This window comes from Patiria miniata, unplaced genomic scaffold (genome assembly GCF_015706575.1).
Source record: "Patiria miniata isolate m_02_andy unplaced genomic scaffold, ASM1570657v1 HiC_scaffold_5, whole genome shotgun sequence".
Classification (NCBI taxonomy): Eukaryota; Metazoa; Echinodermata; class Asteroidea; order Valvatida; family Asterinidae; genus Patiria; species Patiria miniata.
In genome coordinates this window covers 5,803,716-5,828,731 of record NW_024037072.1, presented here as the reverse complement: position 1 = coordinate 5,828,731, position 25,016 = coordinate 5,803,716, and the positions used below count along the sequence as shown (strand labels likewise).

The window sequence follows — 25,016 nt, the reverse complement described above, 5'->3', positions numbered from 1 at the left end:
CAGCATAGAGTAGATAGTATAGATAATTAGATTATTCTTAAAAGTAATATGGCCAAAGTGTGGTGTATAATGTTAAATTGACATTTACTTATACCAATATATTAACAACGGACATTTATCAAATGTTGATTCATTGACACTAAATTTATTTAAGAATCATTTTGAAAGTGTTCCTTATGCAGTTATTTTACACAAATGAAATTTCCTTCTACAACAATGATTTCTTAAAACATGACTGTTATGAAACTTGAAATACTATGATCAGCACGAACATGTTTTACTAATTTGATTAATTCTTTGGATCATTATAACCTTGATACTATTATGGAAACCTTGTTTGTTATGGCAACACTCTTCCTCAAAACTTCTAAAGAAAGGGGGATGTGTTGATGTGCTGATGTTGCAACTAGTAACCCCAGCTAAGGTCACTTGTCTAGACATTATGTAACAGACCACTGTCCACAAGACCACTACACTGACCATTTATACTTGTAATAATAAAGGCCACACTTGGCAATAGCACAGCCAACATATAACATCTGCTTGTCTCAGTCTGTGTGTAAAGCTTGTCAAATATATAGCTTTAAACAATATCCATATAAGAGATATTTGCATCAACTTGTGGGTTTGTTTCGTCGGCGCTGGGCTCAAATCAGAAATGAATTTCTTAGCGATAGATGACTACGACCGCGAAGGGAGACACTTACAGCGAGCCTTGGTGAGGCGTAACATCGACAAGCTGACGTTCCGGGCTAGCGACACCGTGCTTGATGTCGGCTGTGGCTCGGGCGAAGAGACGAAATCGATAGCGAAAAAAGTTGGGAGTGTGACAGGTAATAACGGATCCTAGACACCAGGATAAACGACTGTTCTGAGCTCTAGTACAAAATGCACTCAGTGGACTTGCCTTAATTGGTTAGACGCGTGATAACGGGCATTAATACCCGTTGGCGCGTAATCGCGAATTTTCCAGATGTGCCATTGTGTTGGCTTTTGGCACGACATCTAAAACGGAAATATTCATAAAATTATAAGTAAAACTACTTCTTACTTAAGATATAATTGTTCCAAATTATTTAAAAAATAAATACTTCAGGATATAACAGATGGTATTGTGCAGTTTTTGTCGTCATAGATGAAGTATTTACCGGGGAAATAAACGTCAAATTTCGAGAACAAACACCGTTTACCCAAATTTCGTTTTTAATTAGGCTTTTATTAAAATGTTTTAGAGAGATAGGATGCCGAACCGATGAAACAAAAACGACATTTCATTGCTCATCTTAAAGCTAAAGATATTGTGCTCGGCATTACCATGGTTATGTAGTAATCACTTATCAGAATTCAATAATAAAGACCAGAAACGCAGACTCATGAATATTCCAAAATATAATTCGCTGGCTTGACAGACTTCGAGGCCAGATCGGGCGAAGAGCCTTGCAAATCTGAAAGCCACCGCGCGCAGTGGTCTTTGTTAAAAAGTATTCATGGTAATTGCCACCAGTACAGGCCGTTATCATGCGTCTAACTTGCAACAGGAGTTGGGCCGAGTCGTTAATCCTTGTGTGTATGGTTGTAGTCGACTTGAGGACTTGTGTGACGGCTTGTGACGGGTTGTGAAAAAGCCTCAAGTGACCAGTCCATAACAAATACATTTAATGGGACCATGGCATGAATTGTGCACTGGAACACAATGTGCAACTTGCCATTCCTCTTAAATGTAAAGAAGAACATCATTATTTTGTTTCCGTGGTTTTTCATACAATAATTTTAAACAAGTCAGTGTAATATATTTTCTATGAAAATACTAACCCCCAAATCCATCCATTTCTGAAAATTACGGCGAAAAAGCCAATGTTGACAATTACATATTTTTTTGGTAAAGTGCCCTTTTAAAACATTTAGTTAAAATGTCCCATATTTTTCTGATCACATTACTGAGGGCGTTGTAGCTGCGATGTCTGGGGACTTTTTAGTGACAACATTGGTGATAACCGTATTCGCTCGTACCCCCGTTCTGACCATACCCCCGTTCTGACCATACCCCCGTTCTGACCATACCCCACTTGGGGGGTGATGGTCCTTTCAGGAACATCATCCCCACTATTTTTACAACAGAAACACATCACCCTAGTCCCTAGATGAGAATCTTTAGAAAAAAGGATAAAGGGAACACAATGCCATCACCCCACAATAAGCCATTTGCGAGTGACCTGTACGTATACCCTTTGTAGTACAGGCTATAGGCCTATAGGGTTTGACCTCAAACAAATTGCAACAGAATTTTTTTTACCACAGTGCATTTCTATAAGGTCCCTAAAATGACATACTAAAAGTCCAAAAAAATCCAAGTGGTGGAAATATGCCTAATCTGCATATATACAAAATGGCCGAAAATTTTAGGAATTTCACATTGATTTGGTCATATTTCTCATACTCAATAGCTTTTTGAGGTACTTAAAACGACAATTTTAGTCCGTTTACATTGGTTTCATCATTATTCTAGTCCTAGGTAACTTTCAAGATCCTCACGTTTCCCAAATTTGCCGTATGCCGTATAATAATTTGCATAAATGCCTTATATTAATTTGCATAAATTAAGTTTTAAATCATGGCTGCCATGTGTGGACATGTCACAATTGAATTTTTCCTGATAATGCAAGTTCAGTTATGTATACATAAATATCACACCACAGTGCATTTCTATAAGGCCCCTAAAGAAGTCCGAAAAAAATCCAAGTGGTGAAAATATGCCTAATTTGCATAAATTCGAAATGGCCAATGGCCACTTAAAACATGATTTTCATATTGATTTTGCCATAACTCTCGTCCTACATTGCTTTTTGGGGTACTTTAAACAACAATTTGTCCTTTTACATTGATTTCAACATTATGCTAGTCCTGGGTGCCTTTCAAAATCCATATGTTTCCAAATTTGCCAAATGCTGTATAATATAGGTTTTCCCGGACAATTTCGGAAAATGTGCGTTTGAATTTGTAAAACATAAATTCAATTTGGCGCCGAGTTTGAGAACGACGTACATCCTGGTTTCATTTTCGCAATAACTAGCATTCAATTTCATTTTGCATCAATCAAATGAATGAATGTGCATAGCGTTTCATTTAAGGGATTACAAATACGTGATTAGGTTTTCGGTTTGACGTATGAGTTGCCGATTATTACGAATGTGCAATCCAATTCGCAGAAAATCGATTGTCTATTGTGACATGGGCTGAATTGAACATTCTTTTTCATTTGTTACAATTTAAATTCGCATTTTCTGCATTCAATTTAAATAAATTTTACAGGCCTATACAAATCATGATACAACTTTGATTCATTAATTAATCAATGTATGCCCTATTGATCATTAATGTGTTTGTTCTTATATACACAAAGGCCTATGTGAAATGTAAGCAAATGAAATGTGAAAATGATATAAATATGACCAATATGAAATCAATAAAAATAATCATGTATCCATATTATTGAAACGGTAAAGGGACACATCACGTGCCATGTTACATAGGATCTGCATGGGGACTTTTTGTTGGTTCATTGTCTTAGTTGTATTTTAATTTCTTTATGTATTTCTTAAGGTTCTCTCTCGTCTTATCAGTTCGATTGTCTATCCTTCAATGACCTGTCCACCAAGACATCGAGGGAGATATGTCTGAGAATGGTTGTACCAGGCGGTGCATTTCGCAGGTGTCACCTCTCCAATGTTGAGTGCAGCCACCTCCTGGAGACGGAGGGATCTCCAGACTTGCAGGTTCACACCAGCTTGGACTCTTGCGTCTTGGTCTCCAAATCTGTCCTGCCATTCAGGAAGCCCCAGCGTGCGCTTCACTCCCGCCTTGAAAGCTGAGTGCGCCATTTCCGTAGGATTTAAGAATGGCGAGTATGGGGGCAGCAACTTGATGGTGAAATTGCCGGCATCAGGGGGTAGTTGGGCTCGGATATGAGGACGAGCGTTGTCAAATATCAGATATATGCGTTCGCCTGCCGGGAATAACATACCGCATTCTTGTACAGTCGTCGCTAAGAAATCCTCAAAAGTCGCTCTCGTCACAGTCTCTGATGATATTCTGTCCAACCTCACCAGAAATGGCAAACGTGATGTTGACTTGCTTGCCTCTCTGGCCATGGACGACACGCCTTGCTGGCTCTCCACGAGGAGCGCGACCATAAGACCGACGGGTCCATATGTTATACCCAGTCTCGTCAATGTACACAGTGTGGCCAAGGACACCAACCTGAAGAAACCAATTTCCAAATATGACTCGTGCATCTAATATGCGTGGCTCATTCCTCTGTTCTGGAACATCTTCCGCTAGTTTAAGAGTTATAAGCATACCATCTAGAGTTCTAGCGATGGTACTAGTGGTAACGAAGGGCTTATCGGGAAGATCAGCTCGCAGTTGAGTATTGAGTTGACGCAAAGTTAGAAGGGGGTTGTCATCTAGATATCCTTGAAGGGCATCTCTCATGTCGTCGTCAACCTTCTGGTTTATGGGTCCTCCTTTCGGCAGCTTGTTACGACGACCATCCCGAAGATATACGCCAACGATTGATCTGGCCGTTGAGTGCTTGATGCCCAGCGTATCTGCTACCTGCAGATAGTCAGCGTCGTCAGCCTCAAAGGCATCGATGAGGCGATTTCGGTCAACGTCCGAGATTCGTCGGTATCTCCCTGTTGCAGCCATTATTGGATATTTAAGGACTATGTGAACTGAGACTCTTGGCTATATGATGCGATTGTGGCAAATGCTGAGCAGAAAAAGATTTTCTTAAGGTTAGGTTTTTATAAAGGATTTATTACAATAGTTGGTATGTTTCAAAAGACTACACCTCTTGGTTTTAGCTCAATCATCATGAATATTCAAAAGTTCAATCATTCAATCAACCTTTCCTCAAATGTTACTTTAACACATAAATGAATTCCAATGCTTGACCAGGCATACGTTAAATAACACTGCGAGGGAAATCGGCTGCACATTTAGCGAAAAAGATTGATGACAAATTAAAAGGAAAATAGGATTGCGGATGTGCCTTCGATTTCGCGCTAAAATGAAATGTCAATACACTAAATGCAGTGCACATTCGGGAAATCGTACGCTGATTTTTTACGACTGAATGCACCTTCACGGAAAAAGAATTATCATTTGTTGAATAGAAACAGAGATTTGGAAGGTTCATTCTATTTCGCACGAAAACGAATGCTTCTTTTACAAATTCGTGTACACATTTTCCGAAATTGTCCGGGAAAACCTATAATTTGCATAATTTCAAATAAAGTAAAGTAAAGTTACAATTATATCCATGGCACAATTTTGACCCGTGTTGAGACTTAAGCCATGACAAATGGGTCATGGAGGAGACTATTCCACAGGTTTTGCACTTTTATTGAGTCCGATCTGTATAATGGAGAAGAGGCGAAAGATACATATTCAGTAATCTTTATCCAAGAACAGAATGACAAAGTTAAATACTATTTCTAAACAATTAAAAAAGGAACAAGTAGCAAGTTAATTACATAAAACACAATATTATAGTTCAAGTCAAAATTATTCAAGTGGTTCTCGCTAAATCACTTAACATTATCAGTTTCGAATATGCAACTCAAAAATACAAACTACGGAATAGTAAATGAAATGAAACTTTAGCTTAACTTCTGTTATTATCATATATGATTACAAGTAAACTGTGAAGGGAGAAAACAATTGTATTTTCCCTGATAATCTAGGTTCAGTTAGGAATAGAAAAATATTACACAGATCCAGATTGGCCACCTTTTATCCATTTTGGCTTGCATGCAGTGTTTGATTGTCTGATTGTTATCATCTACATGTACATCATTGTATCACAGCATGAACACTTATGTGGCAGACTATAATCTTCAGCAGCATTAGGATCAATGTCTGGTGGTGGCGAGTTGGCACAACTAGTATGTGCCACGGCATTCAGTGCAAGCAGTTGAACAAGGGAGGCCATACTTTCGGCAGGTGCAGTTTCTATTCGCACAGTCTTTCTTACACCAACATCTGATGACCTCAAGTAGTGATGGTGGTGCTGGCGGTTTTTCCGTTTGTATGGGAAGATATTTGCCATCAATGATCTGCTAACCCCCATCTTCTGAAGGCAAATTGCTTGCCAACCCTTTCCACTTTAATATTTGGTAGCAGACAAGCAAACTGGGAACTTTGTAGCTGCTGAGGCTGCTGGCAATGTCTGACCTTCTACATGTAAATGCGAAGTGCTAATTGATACTTTCACACAAAATCTTCTGTACCTCTGAGAACCTAGACCCTCTGTCGTATTACCAATGTACAGACAGACCAGTGCCTTCTCTCCAACTCTGATTGATAATATCCTCTTACAGATCTGATCCTGTTTAACCAAAAGCTTTTGCTTGTTTACGGAAGCTGTCATTCCCCGTGATTTTCTGGAGTGCTACACCCTTACCAAGTCCAGATACACGAGATGTGATGTCGCAGCCAAGAATAGCATGGACGAAGAGAATGTTGTCACACACGATGCTTCCTATAGAGTCATCTTCAACCAAATCGATAGGAAAAGTCATGTAGACCTATATAGGTAAGAAGATATTGGACCGTGGCTGGAAGGAAAGTAGAGGACTATTCATTCAAAAGAATTGACCGGTCAAGCCGTAACAAGTGGCACCAGAACTTGAAAACAGATCAGAAACGAATCTGTACAGGTAGACCCACAACTACTTTTTCAACGACGGGTAGCTGTCAGCAGGGCACTATATTTTGGATGGTGGTGCACATCTGCACTGTCTATATGCCAGCTCTATGTTTGTTACATTACTCGCAGATTTTGGACATCCAACTGTAGGTTTTGATGGTTATGAAGATGGTCCCACTACCAAAGATGCCACACATCTTAGGCGATCAGGAGCTTGTAATTGTCCAAGCCTGACAGCTAACTTTGCATAGGGTGACGTGATTGGCAAATTCAGGAAAGAGGAATACCTTGCAAACGAAGTTAACAAACAACGAGAACCATTCTCTTAGTTGAGAAATTATTCGCACATGGTGTTTCCGCAAACCATGGGGAATGACAGCTTCCGTAAACAAGCTAAAGTTTTTGGTTAAACTGGATCAGACCTGAAACAGGACATTATCAATCAGAGCTGGAGAGAAGGCACTGGTCTGTCTGTACAGTGGTGTTACGACGGAGGGTCTAGATTCTCTGAGGTACAGAAGATTTTGTGTGAAGCTATCAACTACCACTTCGCATTTAGAAGCTCAGACATTGCCACCAACCTCAGCATCTACAAAGTTCCAAAGTTTGGCAAAGTGGAAAGGGTTGGCAAACAAGTTGCCTCCAGCATTGATGGCAAAATCTTCCCATACAAACGGACAAACCGCCAGCACCACCATCACTACTTGAGGTCATCAGATGTGGGTGTAAGAAAGACTTGTGCGAATAGAAACTGCACGTGCCTAAAGTTTGGCCTCTCTTGTTCAACTACTTGCACTGAATGCCGTGGCACTAGTTGTTCCAACTCGCCTACAACCAGACATTAATCCTAATGCTACTGAAGATTATAGTCTGCCACATAAGTGTTCATTCTAAGATACAATGATGTACGTGTAGATGATAACAATCAGACTAACATTGCATGCAAGCCAATATGGATGATAGGTCACAAATATGGATCGTTGTGATATTTCTGTATTCATAACTGAACTTGGATTATCAGGGAAAGTACAATTGTTTTCTCCCTTCACAGTAATCATATATGATAAGAAGTTAAGCTACAGTATCATTTCATTTGAATATTCCGTATTTTGTATTTTTGAGTTTCATATTCGAAACTGATACTATTAAGTGATTTAGCGAAAACATCTTAAATAATTGCGACTTTAACTATATTGTGTTTGTATTTAATTGACTTGCTACATGTTCCTTTTTAATTGTTTAGAATTAGTATTTAACTTTGTCATTCTGTTCTTGGATGAAGATTACTCAATATGTTTCTTTCGCCTCTTAAATCAGACTCAATAAAAGTGCAAAACCTGATGAATAGTTACCCCCGCAACTCATTTTTCATGGCCTAAGTCCCAACACGGGTCCTAATTGTGTTGCAACTTCAACTTTACTTTCCTTTTTTTGAATTTATGCAAATAAATATAAGGCATTTATGCAAATTATTATACGGCATTTGGCAAATTTGGGAAACATAGGGATCTCAAAAGGTACCCAGGACTAGAATAATGATGAAATCAATGTAAAAGGACAAATTGTCGTTTAAAGTACCCCAAAAAGTAATGTAGGACGAGAGTTATGGCCAAATCAGTATGAAAATCATATAATTAGTGGCCATTTTGAATTTATGCAAATTGGGCATAATTTCCACCACTTTGATTTTTTTCCCCTTTTTTGGGACCATATAGAGATGATCCGTGGTGTGATATTTATGTATACATAACTGAACTAGAAGTTATTAGGAAAAATTCAATTGTGCCATGTCTACACATAACAGCCATAATTTTAATTTTAATTTATGCAAATTAATATACGGCATTTATGCAAATTGTTTTACGGCATTTGGAAAATTTGGGAAAAACAGAGATCTCAAAAGGTACCCAGGACTAGAATAATGATGAAATCAATGTTAAAAGGACAAATTAGGACGAGAGGACGAGAGTTATGGCAAAATCAATATGAAAATCATATAATCAGTGGCTATTTTGAATTTATGCAAATTAAGCAGATTTCCACCACTTGGTTTTTTTTTTACTTTTTTTGGGACCATATAGAGATGCTCTGTGGTGTGATATTGATGTATACATAACTGAACTAGAATTACGGAAAATTAAATTGTGATGTCCACACATGACAGCCATAATTTTAACTTTAATTTATGCAAATTAATATACGGCATTTATGCAAATTATTATACCGCATTTGGAAAATTTGGGAAACATAGGGATCTTGAAATTTACCGAGGACTAGAATAATGATGAAATCAATGTAAAAGGACTAAAATTGTTGTTTAAAGTTCCTCAAGAAGCTATCTAGTATGAGAAATATGACCAAATCAATGTGAAAATCCTAAAATTTGCGGCCATTTTGGATTTATGCAAATTAGGCATATTTCCACCACTTGGATTTTTTTGGACTATTCATATGTCATTTTAAGGAACGTTATAGAAATGCACTGTGGTGAAAAAAATTCTGTTGCAATTTGTTTGAGGTCAAACCTTATATTGCCTGGACTATAAGGGACGCTCAGCACCAGTACATTGTTCCACGGATCCTACACACAAGGATGAACGACTCGGCCCAACTCCTGGTTATAGACGCGTGATAACGGCCTGTACTGGTGGCAAATACCATGAATACTTTTCAACAAAGACCACTGCGCGCGGTGGCTTTCAGATTTGCAAGGCTCTTCGCCCGATCTGGCCTCGAAGTCTGTCAAGCCAGCGAATTATATTTTGGAATATTCATGAGTCTACGTTTTTGGTCTTTATTATTGAATTCTGATAAGTGATAACTAAATAACCATGGTAATGCCGAGCACAATATCTTTAGCTTTAAGATGAACAATGAAATGTCGTTTTTGTTTCATCAGTTCGGCATCCTATCTCTCTAAAACGTTTTAATAAAAGCCTAATTAAAAACGAAATTTGGTTAAACGGTGTTCTCCTCGAAATTTGACATTTATTTCCCGGGTAAATACTTCATCTATATGACGACAAAAACTGCACAATACCATCTGTTATATCCTGAAGTATTTATTTTTTAAATAATTTGGAACAATTATATCTTAAATAAGAAGTAGTTTTACTTACAGTTTTATGAATATTTCCGTTTTAGATGTCGTGCAACAACCCAACACAATGGCACATCTGGAAAATTCGCGATCACGCGCCAACGGGTTTTAATGCCCGTTATCACGCGTCTAACCAATTAAGGCAAGTCCACTGAGTGCATTTTGTACTAGAGCTCAGAACAGTCGTTTATCCTGGTGTCTAGGATCCGTGATTGTTCACAATGGGTGAGAATGGAACAAAGACACCAGACCATGCCGGAGCTGGGCGTTGCTAGCATAAGGCTTGCCCCAAATAATGTGATATAGTAACAATCTCTTTGGTCGGGAGAATGCAAAGTTAAAACGTGCAAAGCATTGGATTAAGTCAGCGTTCCAGATTGTAATCAAATTTAACTCGCAAATGGCTTATTTGGTCTGGCCGACAAGTCTGCCCTGCAAACAGGGCGCTGGAAGGGGCTAATCCGTTTCACCGCATCTTGTTTCAACCAACTTATTTCTTCAGGTATTGATGCATCGTTTGAGATGCTTGCCTACGCCCGTGCCAACAACCACGCCCCAAACATGACGTACATCCACGGCGACGCCCTTACCATGGGGGGCAATCTGTACTTGCAGGACCGATTCGACAAGGCAGTCAGTTTTCTGGTTCTCAACTGGATCGTGGATCAGGCCGGAGCGCTCAGGAGCATCTTGGCTTGTCTCAAGACGGGAGGGGAGGCGCTGTTCATTGTGTGCAATCGCACTCACTTGATAGACGAGGCCAATCAGTTCCTGCAGCACCACTCCAAGTGGGGTATTTACGCGAAGGTACAAAAGTATAATCCTGCCGTATATCGACTATAGAGTGTGTATCACAAAAAAAGTGCAAACAATATAATATAACGAATGTCAAACGTAGAATGAGTAACGAACAAAGATATGCCCTAATATAGGTATGGTTTGAAAGATACGCCTTTCCACTTTTAAATGAGACATCAAACGTCTCATCTGATAATGTTTGACAGAGTTATGAGTAATTTTCCAAGAGAGGTCAAATTGACCATGGGACCAAGTTTTCAATTTTAGGCATTGGGACAAAGGTAGCCTAATTGCCTCTGTGTGGATAATTGCCTGGCCTATACACAAAAAATATGTTTGGCGAGTAAACACAATTCTTAACACTTTCTTGCTATCACGTCATGCTGAATTTTTTTTGGTTTAGCATGAAAACATGTGTACAAACTATTGGCAAGAATTAAAGTGTTCAGATTTGTGTTTAGTCGCTAAACACATTTTTGTCAGCCAAGCAATCATCCACACAGAGGCAATTAGCCTACCTTTGTCCCAATGCCTAAAATTGAAAACTTGGTCCCATGGTCAATATTGACAATTCTTGGAAAATTGCCCATAACTCTTTTGGTCGCCTGTTTTCAGTGGTACTGACTGTCTATGTATTGGTATGGTCTGAACATGTCTGTTCGTTTTGTGGCGTTGTCTGTTTTTTGGTTGGCATATGTGCTTGGCGTCTGACTCTGTTTACTTGTTTGTCTGCTTTGCTTGATTTTGTCCGCTTGTGAGTCTGATTTTGTTTGAGACCTGTTTGTCTGATTCATGGGCGTCGCCAGGATTTTTTTTTCTAGAGGGGGGCAAAGCACATCCCCCCCCCCCCAAAAAAAGCCCTCCAATTGCCAGCTATTTCCCGATTGTTAATTTTGCCCTCCCCAACCCATTAATTTAACAACAATATGATTTCGCGCCTATTTGTTTTCTCCTTTTTTTGCTTGTCCGGGGGGAGGGGAAGCAAGCCCATGTCTGATTTGATCTGCTTGTGTGGTTGCTCGTCCGTGTCTGATTTTCTTTCTGCCTAATACCGGCTTGTCTTGAATTGGTTTGCTTGTCTGCTTGTTTGTTTGTCTGCGTAAAATGATGTTAACACATTTTAACGGGTTTTCACTGCATGTTGAATATGTGTTTTTGTGTGTGTTTTAAATTATCGTGTTAATTTTATAATTTCAACAATTTTTAAGTATGTACTGGGCAATTATCTTTTTATCTTTGTATATGTTTTTTTTTTTTTTTGGAACAGGGGACTGGATGAACACATCATTAAGATGACAGTTTTACACTCGAAAAACTACTTAGTCAAAATATTGACTGGTTTTCCTATAGTAAATGAAAATTGACTATAGGAATTTAGTTAAACATGCACATTTTCAGAAAAAAAAATAGTTGGGTTCGACTCCAATTTCATTTAATTGCATAACATTTTTTTCCATATATACTGACTGGAAAATCTAGTCAGATTGACAGATTTTCTGTTGCACCCAGCTGAACCTGAATGGCAAGTAAAATTTAACTGGTTTCTAGTCAAATCTGACTAATGCTGTTTTTAGAGTGTATACCTTTGTTTTTCCTTGACATCTCCTGTTCATTTTATTTCTTAATGTCAAAAGATGCAAAATAAAATTTAAAAAATCTGAGTCAACTGTTTGTGCCAAGCAGGTGAGTCTTATTCACAAGTGACAGTCACTGAATTGAGTGAGATAAGTTCGAAGAGGAGTGCAGACTGGCCCTTTTCGACCGGAAAACAAGTCAAAATGACTCGGCATAAAGACAGATGGATGGAACTGAAAACCAGTTAAAATAATCTGGTCGTGGGTTATTATTGACTCTAAAATTCTCAAAAGAAAGTTATGGGCATAGATTTTCCGGTTGTCAAGAACTGTAAAAAAAAAAAAAAAAAAAAATCAGGTTGTATTGACAGTGTTGTTTAAGAGTAATATGTGTTCGACCTTTTTTTTCTCGAACAGGATTTCAGGACTTCATATCACTTTTGGAATCGATCTATCTCGGAAACCAAGTTACTATTAGGAGCTTGTGGTTGGACAAACGTGCGATGCGAACTGCAACACCACGAACCAATCACGGATGTGCAGACAAAACGTAGGTTCCAAATTGTTTCAAAAATCCATTGAAAATGTTAATTTAAAACCCTATTTCGATTCGACGACCTCCCGTTTCTTAAAAACTTCGTCTCTAAAGGGCGAACCCAGTATTTGCTTTCATGGAAGCATTCAGCATGGACAATCTAAAAATTGTCATGACTCTTTCGAGTTTCTTTCGAACGCATGAGGGCGTTGTCCAGGTTGTCCGCTCTTTTGTATCAGAGAAAAAAAGAAATCATGAAACATAACAAAAGGGCCCAGATACAAACAACGAAAGATCGACATTGCCATTACGCTTTCAATTCTTTCGAACGCGTGAGGGCGTTGTCTAGGTTGTCCGTTCTTAAAAGCTTTAATTCGAATACTTTTGTATCAGAAAAAAATCACAAAACATAACAAGAGGGCACAGATAACGAAAGATTGACATGGAAATACCTTTATAACATTGAAATCACATCGATAAAACAGCCTTCTTTTTCTTCTATCCATATAGTTTATCTGAAGACCAGTCTGGGAATGTCAGCTCGGATACCGGAGTCCGAGCAAGAGGCTTATCTAGATGACATGTGGCAGTGGGCGCTGTTTCGGTATGAGGAGCCGTCGAAACCAGATCACGTCCGACTACCAGCTGAAATGATCATTATTCACGCTGCCAAACCGTTGTAGGGAACATGGATCAAAACACTCCATTGCCCGCGTTTGTTCTACAGTTTTAATAACATGAATCCCATATTATGACTTTTACAATGATGCATATAACAAAATGCTTATTTTATTTAACATTTTTATTAATGATCTACCCTCGTGTTTTAAATCACCGTGTGCATTATCTGCTGATGACACTGTTATTTATCGACCGGTTTTTACACCTTACGATCAAATTCTGCCGCAAATGATCTTGATACAATGGTTCAGTGGTGTGCTAACAACAAAATGCGATTAAATCCCGTTAAAACTGAAGTGGTCAGATTCACCTGCAGTAAAAATCATGATGAGCCTGAATATAAACTGGCTCGGTGACACTTCAAGTTGTGAAAGAGATCAAGTATATCTTGGTATTATTCTTAACAGCCATCTTACATGGATTAATCATGTCAATTATATTACCTCTCGCGCTAACAAGATGCTAGGTCTGATTTCTAGTATGGCCGGTCGGTATTTCTTTGCGTGCTCTCTTTTGTCTACAAGTCGTTGGTTTTACCGATTTTGGAGTACGGTTTGCCAGTTTGGAATCTACACACCCAAAAGCTCGTAGATGACTTGGAGAGAATACAAAGGAAGCATCGCGGATTGTTCTAAAGCAACGGAGAATGGAAATGTCTTACCCTGACCGATTACAACACCTGAATTGGTATACACTAGAATCACGTAGAAAATATCTGTTACTATCCTTTATTGCCAAGTGCTGATTTAAGGAGGTCAACTGTCAAACAGTACTTCATAACGTCCAGGTTAACATGTGGATGCGCTTAAGTTTGTACATTTAGTTGCCAGAACGCAGAGGCTGCATTTTAGTCCGATGCACGCCTTCCCGAGACTTTGGAATGATCATGTGTTTTTATTCCTCCATGGGATGATTAACTTCCCAAACAGCTTCGAATAGATTTTTTAACTGTTTCCTTGCATACCTGGCTCCGCAGTCTTAAGGAATCTATAGTGTAACCTGTTTTATCTCCACATATTATTGTTATTGCTTTATAAACTCGCATGGGTAAGACCTCAAGTTGTTTCATGGGGGGGGGGGGGGCTGTCTCCCCCCCCCCCCCCCGTAGCTACGCCACTGGTCTCCTGTTTATGGAATGGTCTTCATTGTTTGTTTGGTTTTTTGGGGGGGCGGTTGTACATATTTTTTTTCATTTGTATTTAATTTTGTATCAATTTTTATTAATCTTTTTTGTTTTTACTGAGTCTTTTGCTTGGGACCATAGTGTGGTTTGAGTTATATCTAAATTTCTCCTCAATTGTTTCTTTTGCAGTTCTTTTGTTTCTTTTTTTTTCTCTGGTTGGGGCTGGGTTTTTTTTAATCCAATGCCTGTTGGTAGTGTTTCTTTCTTTCTTTTTTTTCTTATCCAGTGGCTGATCAGTCGTGATTTTTTACTTCTATTTTTTATATAGAGTTGTATATTTTTTTATTTAGCTTTTTGTAATCTTTTTTTGTGTGCGAAGTTTGTCTTTTAAACAGTGTTTAAGGCCCCCCCGCCAAAAAAAGTCTCCGGTTTCTGGTATGGAGCTTGCCCAAAAAATGGTGCGGCGACGCGGCTTTTTTTTTTTTACCTGATTTTTTTGCTTTAAATGTCGGCTGATGACTGCAAATGGTGCCCGACTAAACATAGTGCAAATATATGGGAGTCCAGAGAGACCACGTAAAGCTTATTCTCGATCATAACCCCATCTAAAACCACGTTAAAATTGTGCAGCAGCAGGATTCCAGTCAAACCAGTGAGTTTGGCGGTTTTGAGACATCATCTTTTTATATTGGAAAAAAAAAATTTGCGCGCGCATACCAGAAACCGGAGACTTTTTTTTTTTGCCTAATGACGTGTTGTTCCTTGCTTTGTGGGTGTTTTATATTTCTATATATATTTCTTGTATATTGATTTTAAAGCACTTTGATGTGGGGCAACAGGTCCGCGGACCACAGTATTTTTACTTTTACTGCCCCGGCACATCTCTGTGTTTGTAATTTTGGTCGAATATATAATAATAATATTAATAACAATAATATTTTACAAAATGATTATTTTTGATAATACATGTACTCAACATATTGAAGCGATCAGTTTTAGTAGATTTCAGTAGATTAAATGAATTGATGGCTTAATTACGGACCTTATGTTGGCTGCAAGGTTTGAAATTTTAAAATTCGATTCGTAAACTACAATGTAGCCTACGCATACAGTAAAATCGATGTGTGTGCTGACCCAAGACCATCCGTTTAACCCTAGGTGTGTCAATGGTCCTTTTGCGAATTTCGATAGGCTTTAGGTGCAACCCTGATACATTGTAACAAAAGACATCGAGCACACAGGCGTCGCCAGAACAATTTGAATGAGGGAGTCCCTGTGAAAACAAAATGGCCGACAGGCCACTCGTGCTGGAACTTGAGGGTGCAGGCCAGTAAATCGGTCTGAAATTGCCTACGCCGGCCAATCACGATTTGCATGCCATCAAATTCTTCAGTATTAGAGCATTTTGAAGGCCATGAACTTGATGGTTTGTAAAAAAAAAAAAGAAGAAGAAGAAGAAGGTTGGAAGCCATGCAGGGAACTGCGAGCTCGTATTTCTGTGAAACGTGATGGTTAGGTCCTAAAATGGCTCTAATTTGCAATTGAGCGTAGGCGTCCATTTTCAAAATGGCTATGGGCTTCAGGACTGCTTTTAGGGGTGAGCATCTTTGGATGGAATTTTCTCCCAAAAGTTATTGAACAGAAAATGAAAGATGATGAAAAAAGCTTTAATTTGATGTACGTCTTGAACACCTCACAGAGTTGTGAGTATTTTTCCTGAATTTCTGAAGTGGGGACATCTATCATCGGGGTCTTTGAAAATGTATTAACCTTGAAGCTTGGAAAGACTGGACACCATCTGGCAAATGAGGGCGCTGTTCGACAATAGGGGTGCAGGTCAGTAAAATAGACTTCCATAGACCTCAGTGATAATCACGCGCTCTTACAATAATTATTAAAAGTACTCGCAACTAAGGTGTTGGAGACATTTATTTATTTCATTTATTTATTCTATTTCTTTCTCGTAATGAAACAAAGGATTCCTAAAAAGTGACCTAGGCACTGTAGCTCGAAAGCCTGAAGAACTTGCCTGGAGCTAGAGAGAAGACAATGAGAAGAATTTACAGTTTTAGAAGTGGGAGGAAAAGCCCAGAGGAATATTCTGAGAAAAAAACACGGAATCAGGTAGGGACTGAAAATCCAATCCACATATTGGCGTGGGCGGGATTCGAACCCGGGCCACAGCGGTGGAAGGCGAGGACAGTCGCTACGCCAACCTGACTCCCCAACGCCAACATGACTCCCCCTTAACCAATGACTTTTGGGAGAAAAGATTATCACCCCTCAAAGTAGTCCTTAAGCCCATCGCCATTTTGAAGAATGATGCCTACGCTCCATTGCAAAATAGAGCAATTTTAGGGCCTAGTTTCATCCGAATCTCACATACATATACAAAATGTACGAGCTCGTGGTCCTCTGCACGGCTTCCACCCTTCTTTTGTACAAACCGTGAAGTTCATGGCCCTCAGTCAAAATGTTTTAATACCTGAGAATTTGAGGGCATGCAAATCGCGTTTTGCTTGGCGTAGGCAATTTAAAGCATAAATTATACTGGCCTGAACCACTATTTTTTGTAAACTCTGAGCACCATTTTGAATGGACTGCCACAAGCGCATAAATTAAAGCCGTGGATGGCCAACAAATTTAGCAAAAAAATGCATATCAACACCCTCATTATGTAAGAAAGAGGCATTTATATTATGACTTTGGTATGGTTTGTGGGTTATTTTGTATTTGCAACAATCAAATGATATGTTTGGAAATATTAAAAACATTTCCTTATAACATTAATAACCTTTATTTATATTTGTATCATTGACCTTTCACAGTTTGCCTACCACTGGTTGACAAAAGTGCAAACCATATATATTTAACAAATATATGTAATTTTTGTGTTTTTATCCGTCTTGTTACTTGCAAAAATAAATAGATAAATAAATATATCGGGTGCCCGGCAGAAGGGCGTATGAGCGTTCTGTTGCAAAAAAATCATTTTCAAGAAAATTGCATTGAAAGGTTCCATTGTTCCCTCGCGTGCATTATGTATCCAATTTTTCCCACACGAAATATAAATCGTACGAATTTGAAATTTGTCACACTTATGAATCATAAGTTTTGGATCAACTTGTATTAATTTCTGATGAAAATGTTTAAATTTCATTCAAATAGAGGCAGTTTTCTGCATATGCCCTTTTGCTGGGAACATTTTGGTCATTACGCGCTATTGCATAAGGGCATATATGCACATATGCCCTTCTGCCGGGCACACGACGATATGATTAATTGAATTAAAAAAAAAAAACAATGGTTGGCAAAGAAAGGTAGGTGACGCTAATTATCGTCCCCCAACTAATCAAAATGGGGGCGCTGTTCAAAACAGACTCGGACGAAACTGGACAATATCGGACAATATCAGACAATAGGTGACGCTGCATTTTCGTTGAGGCATTTGTCGACAGACACGATATTGACAAAACAATAAATGGGGGTGTGGCACCCCCACTATATGCCCCTGAACACGAACATGACCGACAATGGCTTTTGTAATAAACCAAACAATCACACATGTGAGCATGCACTTCTTTGATTTTGCACGCCTTACCGATAATTCAATCAGCACAAAAATTCATTGTAAAACAAGCACTGAGCAGTTGCGTATAACCTAGACCGTATAGGTGTTTGCAGTCACAGTAGCAGTTTCCATAAAGGTATCACCACGAACGAAAAGCCTCCGGATATGCTACTGAGTACTTGGAAAGTTGGAATCATACGGTCACGTGGAGTCTTCCATGCTTGGGGCCTTCAGTTATAGGCGCAAACACTGCAAGCGCGACGCGAAGGCTGCGCCACTGATCAATGGAGAGCCAGACGAAAAGGTCGTATGTATTTTCATACCAAAATAATACCACCATGAGCGAATGACGTTAAAAACCTAATCCCCTATTGTGTGCCTTACCTCGGTCACTCAGTTTTCATTGTCCTAATTTGTGCGGGGGTATACTGCGCCGGGTCAATAAACCCGTAGTTAACTTTCACACCATTTGCCCGTGACTCTGCACAAAATCGCATGCACTTGTTCCATATCCCATTTGAATGCTGCTAGTTGCATGCTCTGGAACCACGAACCTGCCTATAATTATATAGGCCTAGGGCTGGCTGATGATCTGAAACACGTCAGATAAGTAGGTAAGTCCACTATCTATAAACTCAACCATGGAGGTAGAATTCTACCTCCATGACTCAACCATTATTATCAGCTAGATTACATCGTTGACGTTTTCGAACCCTATCATTTCGTCACCCGACGAAATAGTGCACTTACTATGCTATCACACAATGATTATAGGCCCTAGTATTACTCAGGTCAAAGCCTGTTGCCTGCCATCATTTCCCCTCGAAATTCCCATTCAAGATAATGATGTAGAAATGGCGGATTTGCTTTCCTGTGTAGGTGGTTTATGGGCAGCATTAAGATATACAGTCGACTCTCGTTTATAGTACAAACTCTGTTAATACAAAATTCTGGTTATAACAAACATAAAGCCTTAGTCCCGACTGTGCATTTATGTGCACAATGGATGGGACTGATGTTCCTCTTAATACAAAATTCTGATATAACAAACACTTTGGCTAGGTCCAAACGAGTTTGTTATAACGAGACTCGACTGTAAACGGTTCTGATTTGCCAACGAATGCACGTTAGTCTGTGCACGGATGACCGCGCTTACAACGCATACAAAAAGTGCAGTTGGACGACCTTGATGAGTCAAAGGTCAAGTGGTGTGTCTTGGGGTTTTTTAGTTCGCGGGCAATCGCTTGTGTACCCACTTTTTTCCCTAAACTTCATTAAGCTTGAAGTATAATGCTTATGGTTAGGATCGAATGGTAGATGACTTTGCAGTATTGTCTCTTCGACGTAGGCCTACATATCTATTTCAATATCAATCACTTTTAGTTATATTACAGATACCAGATAGGCATTGACGAACTGGCAAAATGAGCTTTCCAGCGAACGGTGACTACCAAGAAAGTGGTAGATACAATCAACATGGCATCATAATGCGCAATATTGGCAAGCTGACGTTTCGACCGGAGGATGTCGTTTTAGACGTTGGCTGTGGTGCGGGCGAAGAGACGAAGGCACTAGCCTCGAAAGTCAGCAGTGTAACCGGTAAATATACGGTTGGGGGGGGAATCGCACGGAGTCTTTTAACATTGACCATCTGCCTACTGCTCAGGGTAAAAATAATTCCAAAGGGCAGCCCGATACCCAGAAGGGATTAAAGATGCGACTTTCTTTAATTTCCTTTATTTTGAATAATTCATTGATAAATTTACTCATTTAAGCTGCTGTATGCCTAAAGGAATTTTTATCGGGAATCCCGTCTGAACGTAATCCTCTTTCATAGGGTATTTATTTTCTGCTCTATCAGTCATGCCAAAACTAATGTGAAAATAACATCCAACCTGTTTAATGTCACTCCAAATGCTGACACATTTAAATGCATTGGGTAGTGCATTTTAGTCTTTTGTGACGATGTGTTCACGTACTCATTGATTCAGGTGTCGACACTTCAGAGGAGAAGGTAGCCTTCGCTCGTGCTAACAACTCAGAACCCAGTGTAACTTACGGTTTGGGAGACGCACAGACCATCGGAGACAACCCAGACTATCTGGGAAGATTCGACAAGGCTGTCAGCTTCTTCGTTCTTCACTGGTGCCCGGACCCCGCTAAGGCACTCAGGAGCATCTTGGCTTGTCTCAAGCCGGGAGGGGAGGGGCTGCTCATGGTTGGTAACCGAACGACATTTCCTCCCGATGTGCGCGCGTTCTTAGGCAGTCACGCCCGTTGGGGAGAATACGTGAAGGTGAGTCAGACCATGCATGCAGTTAATGTCAATCCAGACATTCCAAACGCACAGGTAGTTAAAAAAAGTTTTGATCTTATTTGAACCAAGCGATGTGACATTGCAGAATTCACATTAGGGAATTGAGATTATAGTAAATAGGTTGCTTTATAAGATGGCGAGTAATATTGAAACGTGAGGTTGCAGTCCTTCGTTTTCCCGCTTCCGGCTTACTAGGCTACGACCGGCAAGTACCTGAACACATGACTCGGAATACGAACAAAATCCAGCGGTTCGTTAGAGTGACATCATCTCAATTCAACCATGCGTACTTCACACGGTGTAGAATATCACGAATGGAACCGGAAGTTAACGCACCTCGAGCGGTTATCCAATGGGCGCCAGTAATCAGTGGTGCACGCGCGTGTTTGACGTTTTTACTAACGAACCGGATAGGTTTGTGAACAAACATGGATGCGCCCAGCAGGCAACTTCGTACTTTTATGATTTGGTTTGGTTTGGTTTGGTTTGGTTTGGTTTGGTTTGGTTTGGTTTGGTTTCCGAGTGCTTCCTGATGCACAGTAGTAAACCAAATAAACTAAATAGGCCTACAAATAAAGTAGACAATTCAAAAGAAACAAATGAACTAAAATAATAAAGGAAAATTCAAATAAGTTAAATTAATATAAAATGTATACCTTGATAATATTAACTGCAAGCCAATGCCAACTTGGACGCGGCCTACCACAGACGCCATCTTGTCGTGATTCGCATCTGAATTGAGAAGCTTGGTTTCTAGTTGATAAACCGATACCAACGGACCTCACCGAGGCTGGGTGCCAATTGCAATGTACCCAGCTGGTATTTGAAAATCAAACTCTAAACTCCAAAACCTTATGATCGTATTGGCGATAATATATGACTTGCAACGGAGTTAGCACCTAATTATTATGTGTTCACTATCATTTAGATTTAACGTCAGCATAATTGCGTTTTCAACATTTTGTAATTCTAGGGCTTCAAGGGTTCGCAATACTTTTGGAAACGATCCATCTCAGAGGCCGAGGAGTTAATGGCGACGTGTGGCTGGACGAAGGTGCAATGTGAGATTCAACATCGTCTGCCAACCACGGAACTCCAAACAAAATGTAAGCATTCCATCCTACACGCAGCCCGCGTATTTTTTTTCTGAAGCATACATCGTCTTTTTAACCAATCACATCACGCACCTTAACATGAATATTTATCACACTGTGTGGATGGAAGGACACTTAGGTTCTCGTAGTGTTTTCTCTTCAATTAAACTTATCCCAAGCAACAAAAATATTTGATGAAAATGGCCACGGGTTCGAACCACAGATCTTGCGATCCATAGTTCATTCCACTATAGAAGGCCACTGTGGCAGCTCGACGAAAGCCGTTCTTTGAAATGATTTAATGTACATGCATGACTGACTGATAGCAATGGTGTGACGTCATTGTTATTTTCTTATTAATAAACATCGAATTAGCTGAATAATCATGATCCATTGACGACGTGTGCTGCAAATAAAACACCGCACGCAGTCCTTATCCAAGCCCGCCCATGACCACTTACATTTTTTAAATGCGAAGGAAGTTGACGCAATGCATGATGGGTATAGTTAACCGTAATGATCAATGCACATGTGTTGTGCGCACGCAGTAACTGGTTGAACACACTCAAATCTATCTAATCAGAGGTCACGAGCCTGAAGGTGCGATATTGATGAGTTGATTAATTGACTTGAAAGGAGCAGTCTATATCTGAATGGATAGTTGTAATCGGGAAAATCACATGTCAATCACAAGCAGTGTTTAAACTTGAATTTAGTCTATCACAAGTGCCCACAAGTCCTCACAAGTCATCACGGTCCTCACAAATCCATCACAACTCCTCACAAGTCCTCACAAGTCCTCACAAGTCCATCACAAAATCTCCAGTCTCAATTCAAGTCACGAGCTTTTTATGGTGCTCGCCACCTGTTACTTGTAAGTGGAGTTTAGGCCGGATTTACTTCTGACCAGGCTAGTGATGGAAACGTGGTGACTCGACTACAACACAAGGGCGGATCTAGAACACAATTTTTTTTGATGGGGGGGGGGTGGTCCCCCAAAAAATGGGCCCCAATTTTATTTTTATTTTTTGATTCTAGATGCTTTGTGGTGCGATCTGAGGCAATTTCTGACCACTTTAACCAAAACTTTTTGAGGAAATGATGGTGGTGTACGCAGTGCCTGCCTTTATTGCGATGTCACTTTAAACAAAAAATTGGGTTCGTTTTTTTTGGGGGGGGGGGGCACAGTCCCCGTTGCCCCCCCCCCCCCCCGGATCCGCCCTTGCTACAACACCGATCAGATGTACCAGGGGTAGCAAGTCAGTCAATTGTGAAATCATACGTCAATCAATAGGGGTTTTAACGATGACAAAAGGAAAGCTTTGTGTTAAATTTCTGTTTAAAGGCACATGATAGCTAGCTAGCAACTCTGTAGTTTACGAGAGTAAGATATTTTCTGCTTTCGTCGTAATGATACTGATGCTAAATTTCTGTGCTTGCACAGAATTGTTTCTTCATTTTTCCATCTCTGTAGTTTCTTGCTAAACGGCACACATTTTTAATTTTGCTCGGTTTACATCATTTTGGAATATTTAACTATGACCATATTTTGTCTTTGTATCCTGCAGTATTCTTCAAGACTGCAATTGGCATAACAGCGAGAATACCGGAGTCGGACCAGGAGGCATATCTGGAGGATCTCTGGCAGTGGGCGTTGTCTCGATACCAAGTCGAGACCCAAGACGGACATGTCTGCATTCCAATCGAGTATTTAGTCATACACGCTTGCAAGCCTCTCTAAAGTCACAGACAATCTGCGATCGCTTACAGAATGTCTGCGGTGTCTAAAGACGTTCGTTTTCATAACTGATCATTCTGTCAGTTAGTTCGTAATTTGCTTGCTCTCCTGATTTGAATTATCGAATCTATCTTAGGAAACAGACAGACTATTGCTAGAGTACATTTGGAGCAGTTGTTTAAAACTGTATAAGGGGCCTAAGTTCCTCGATCCCGACACTCTTGGGGTGACCACAGCTTCTCTCACGCAGGCCCAACTCTCTGGAACAGTCTACCCCTCTCTATCCGTCAAGCTCCCTCTTCGGTCTCCTTCAAACAAGAACTCAAAACCTACCTGTTCACACTCTAATATCCTCTTCGGCTTGCACCTTGCAATTCATACGTCTTGGACCAAGCATTTATAATTTGTAGTTTGTCATTTATAATTTTGTCATTTATAAATTTTGTAGTTTGTACTTACTCTTTGTATAGCGCCATGAGCGTCACCGAATGATGGACCTGTTTGCGCTTAATAAGATGCCACTATTATTATTATTATTATTAACAAGCAAGGTTAAACCGTCCATTCGGATGAAAAAAATACCGGAATTAATAATCAGTCATTGTCATAGCATAATAATAATAATAACCGTATTTATATAGCGCCTTTTCCAAAGGATAAAAAACGCTGGGGAGAATGCAACCAAAGACAGGTAAATGAAGTATATGAACATAATTATGAGACCCATTATCTAGCACCTTTTTGCTAGGTGCTGCGGCGCATATTGCTGCCACTGCCAGAAGCACCGGTGCAAACACACGGTACCTACGGCTTTACGTCCCATCCGAAGGACGAAGCAATAATGGTAAAGTGCCTTGCTCAAGAGCACAAGCACCATGTTCCCACGGTCAGGATTCGAACCCATGTACCACGGCACACGGAGTCAAACACCATAACCATTGGACCACAGCGCCCCACGGCATTTGGTCTACCTGTCCCAAATTAACTTTAAAAGCCTAATCAAGGTGTTTATAAGAACAAGAAATCAAATGGGTTAAATAAACAAAACCAACAAGTTGGTACTGAAGTGAATCAGTTTAAATCAATTTTAGCGAGGCAGGAACGAATATTAAATAAAAGGTCGATGCTTAAAGGAGCCCGAGTATATAACACTTGAATGTCGGCAAAACATTTTTAAGTTGGTTGCTCAAACGAGAGAAGGCTTAAAGTTAAATCCTTATAACTGTACTGTGGAATACCTTGGGAATTCCTTAAGTGAAAGGCAGTGTAAAAAAGACAAACAGGTATACAACAGAGTGCATTTTAGTCCTTTCTTTCCACACGCCAAACAAGACGACGGTGGCTCAGGGTTTTGTTGACTGAAGACTGTGAAGTCCACCTTTAAACGTCCAATTTGGTTCTATTATATACCTGCATAGCTCTGTCGTGATTGTTTAGACCTATCGATCGATCATAGTGCAAATATTATCGCGCCTGAACAAATACTGCAGATGGAGCGTGATTGGTTGTAGCCTTCTGCTCAGCTGTGATTTATGGCGTGCATATCCGTGTATTACTGGATAAACCATTATGATAATCACAAAATGAGTTCCTAAGTCATGTTTTTTAATAATGAATAATTATCAAAAAATGGATAATAGCAGTACATTTTCTGAACAGTAATGTAAATTCAAGGTAACTTTTTCCAAGTTGCAAAGACGGTAATCGTTACAAAGCCCACATCTTGGCTTAACAAGGAACCTTGTTTTTTCACATTTTTTGTCAGTGTTTGTG

General features: G+C 39.7%; 3 protein-coding genes across 8 annotated transcripts; 2 read left to right on the top strand and 1 right to left on the bottom strand.

The window, feature by feature from the left end:
• The first annotated feature begins 495 nt into the window (after positions 1-495).
• LOC119741769 (ubiquinone biosynthesis O-methyltransferase-like) lies at positions 496-14,498 on the top strand. Its single transcript, XM_038217666.1, has 4 exons — positions 496-833; positions 10,315-10,619; positions 12,602-12,734; positions 13,230-14,498. Exons 1-4 carry the CDS (start codon positions 659-661, stop codon positions 13,400-13,402), a joined length of 786 nt encoding a protein of 261 aa, XP_038073594.1. The 5' UTR covers positions 496-658; the 3' UTR covers positions 13,403-14,498.
• On the bottom strand, positions 3,995-4,707 carry LOC119741770. Its single transcript, XM_038217667.1, has one exon. The coding sequence runs from the start codon at positions 4,705-4,707 to the stop codon at positions 4,054-4,056; it is 654 nt and encodes a 217-aa protein (XP_038073595.1). The 3' UTR covers positions 3,995-4,053.
• A 3,597-nt stretch (positions 14,499-18,095) lies between the features above and the next one.
• LOC119741016 (ubiquinone biosynthesis O-methyltransferase-like) lies at positions 18,096-24,982 on the top strand. Of its 6 annotated transcripts, none has more exons than XM_038216582.1 (5): positions 18,096-18,398; positions 19,489-19,693; positions 20,086-20,390; positions 21,385-21,517; positions 23,074-24,982. In XM_038216582.1, exons 2-5 carry the CDS (start codon positions 19,519-19,521, stop codon positions 23,244-23,246), a joined length of 786 nt encoding a protein of 261 aa, XP_038072510.1. In that variant the 5' UTR covers positions 18,096-18,398; positions 19,489-19,518; the 3' UTR covers positions 23,247-24,982. The 6 variants fall into 6 exon arrangements, with proteins under 6 accessions (XP_038072510.1, XP_038072507.1, XP_038072505.1 ...); XM_038216579.1 differs by having other exon boundaries at positions 18,097-18,398; positions 19,478-19,693; XM_038216577.1 differs by lacking the exon at positions 18,096-18,398 and adding an exon at positions 18,405-18,704 and having other exon boundaries at positions 19,478-19,693.
• The last annotated feature ends 34 nt before the right edge of the window (positions 24,983-25,016 follow it).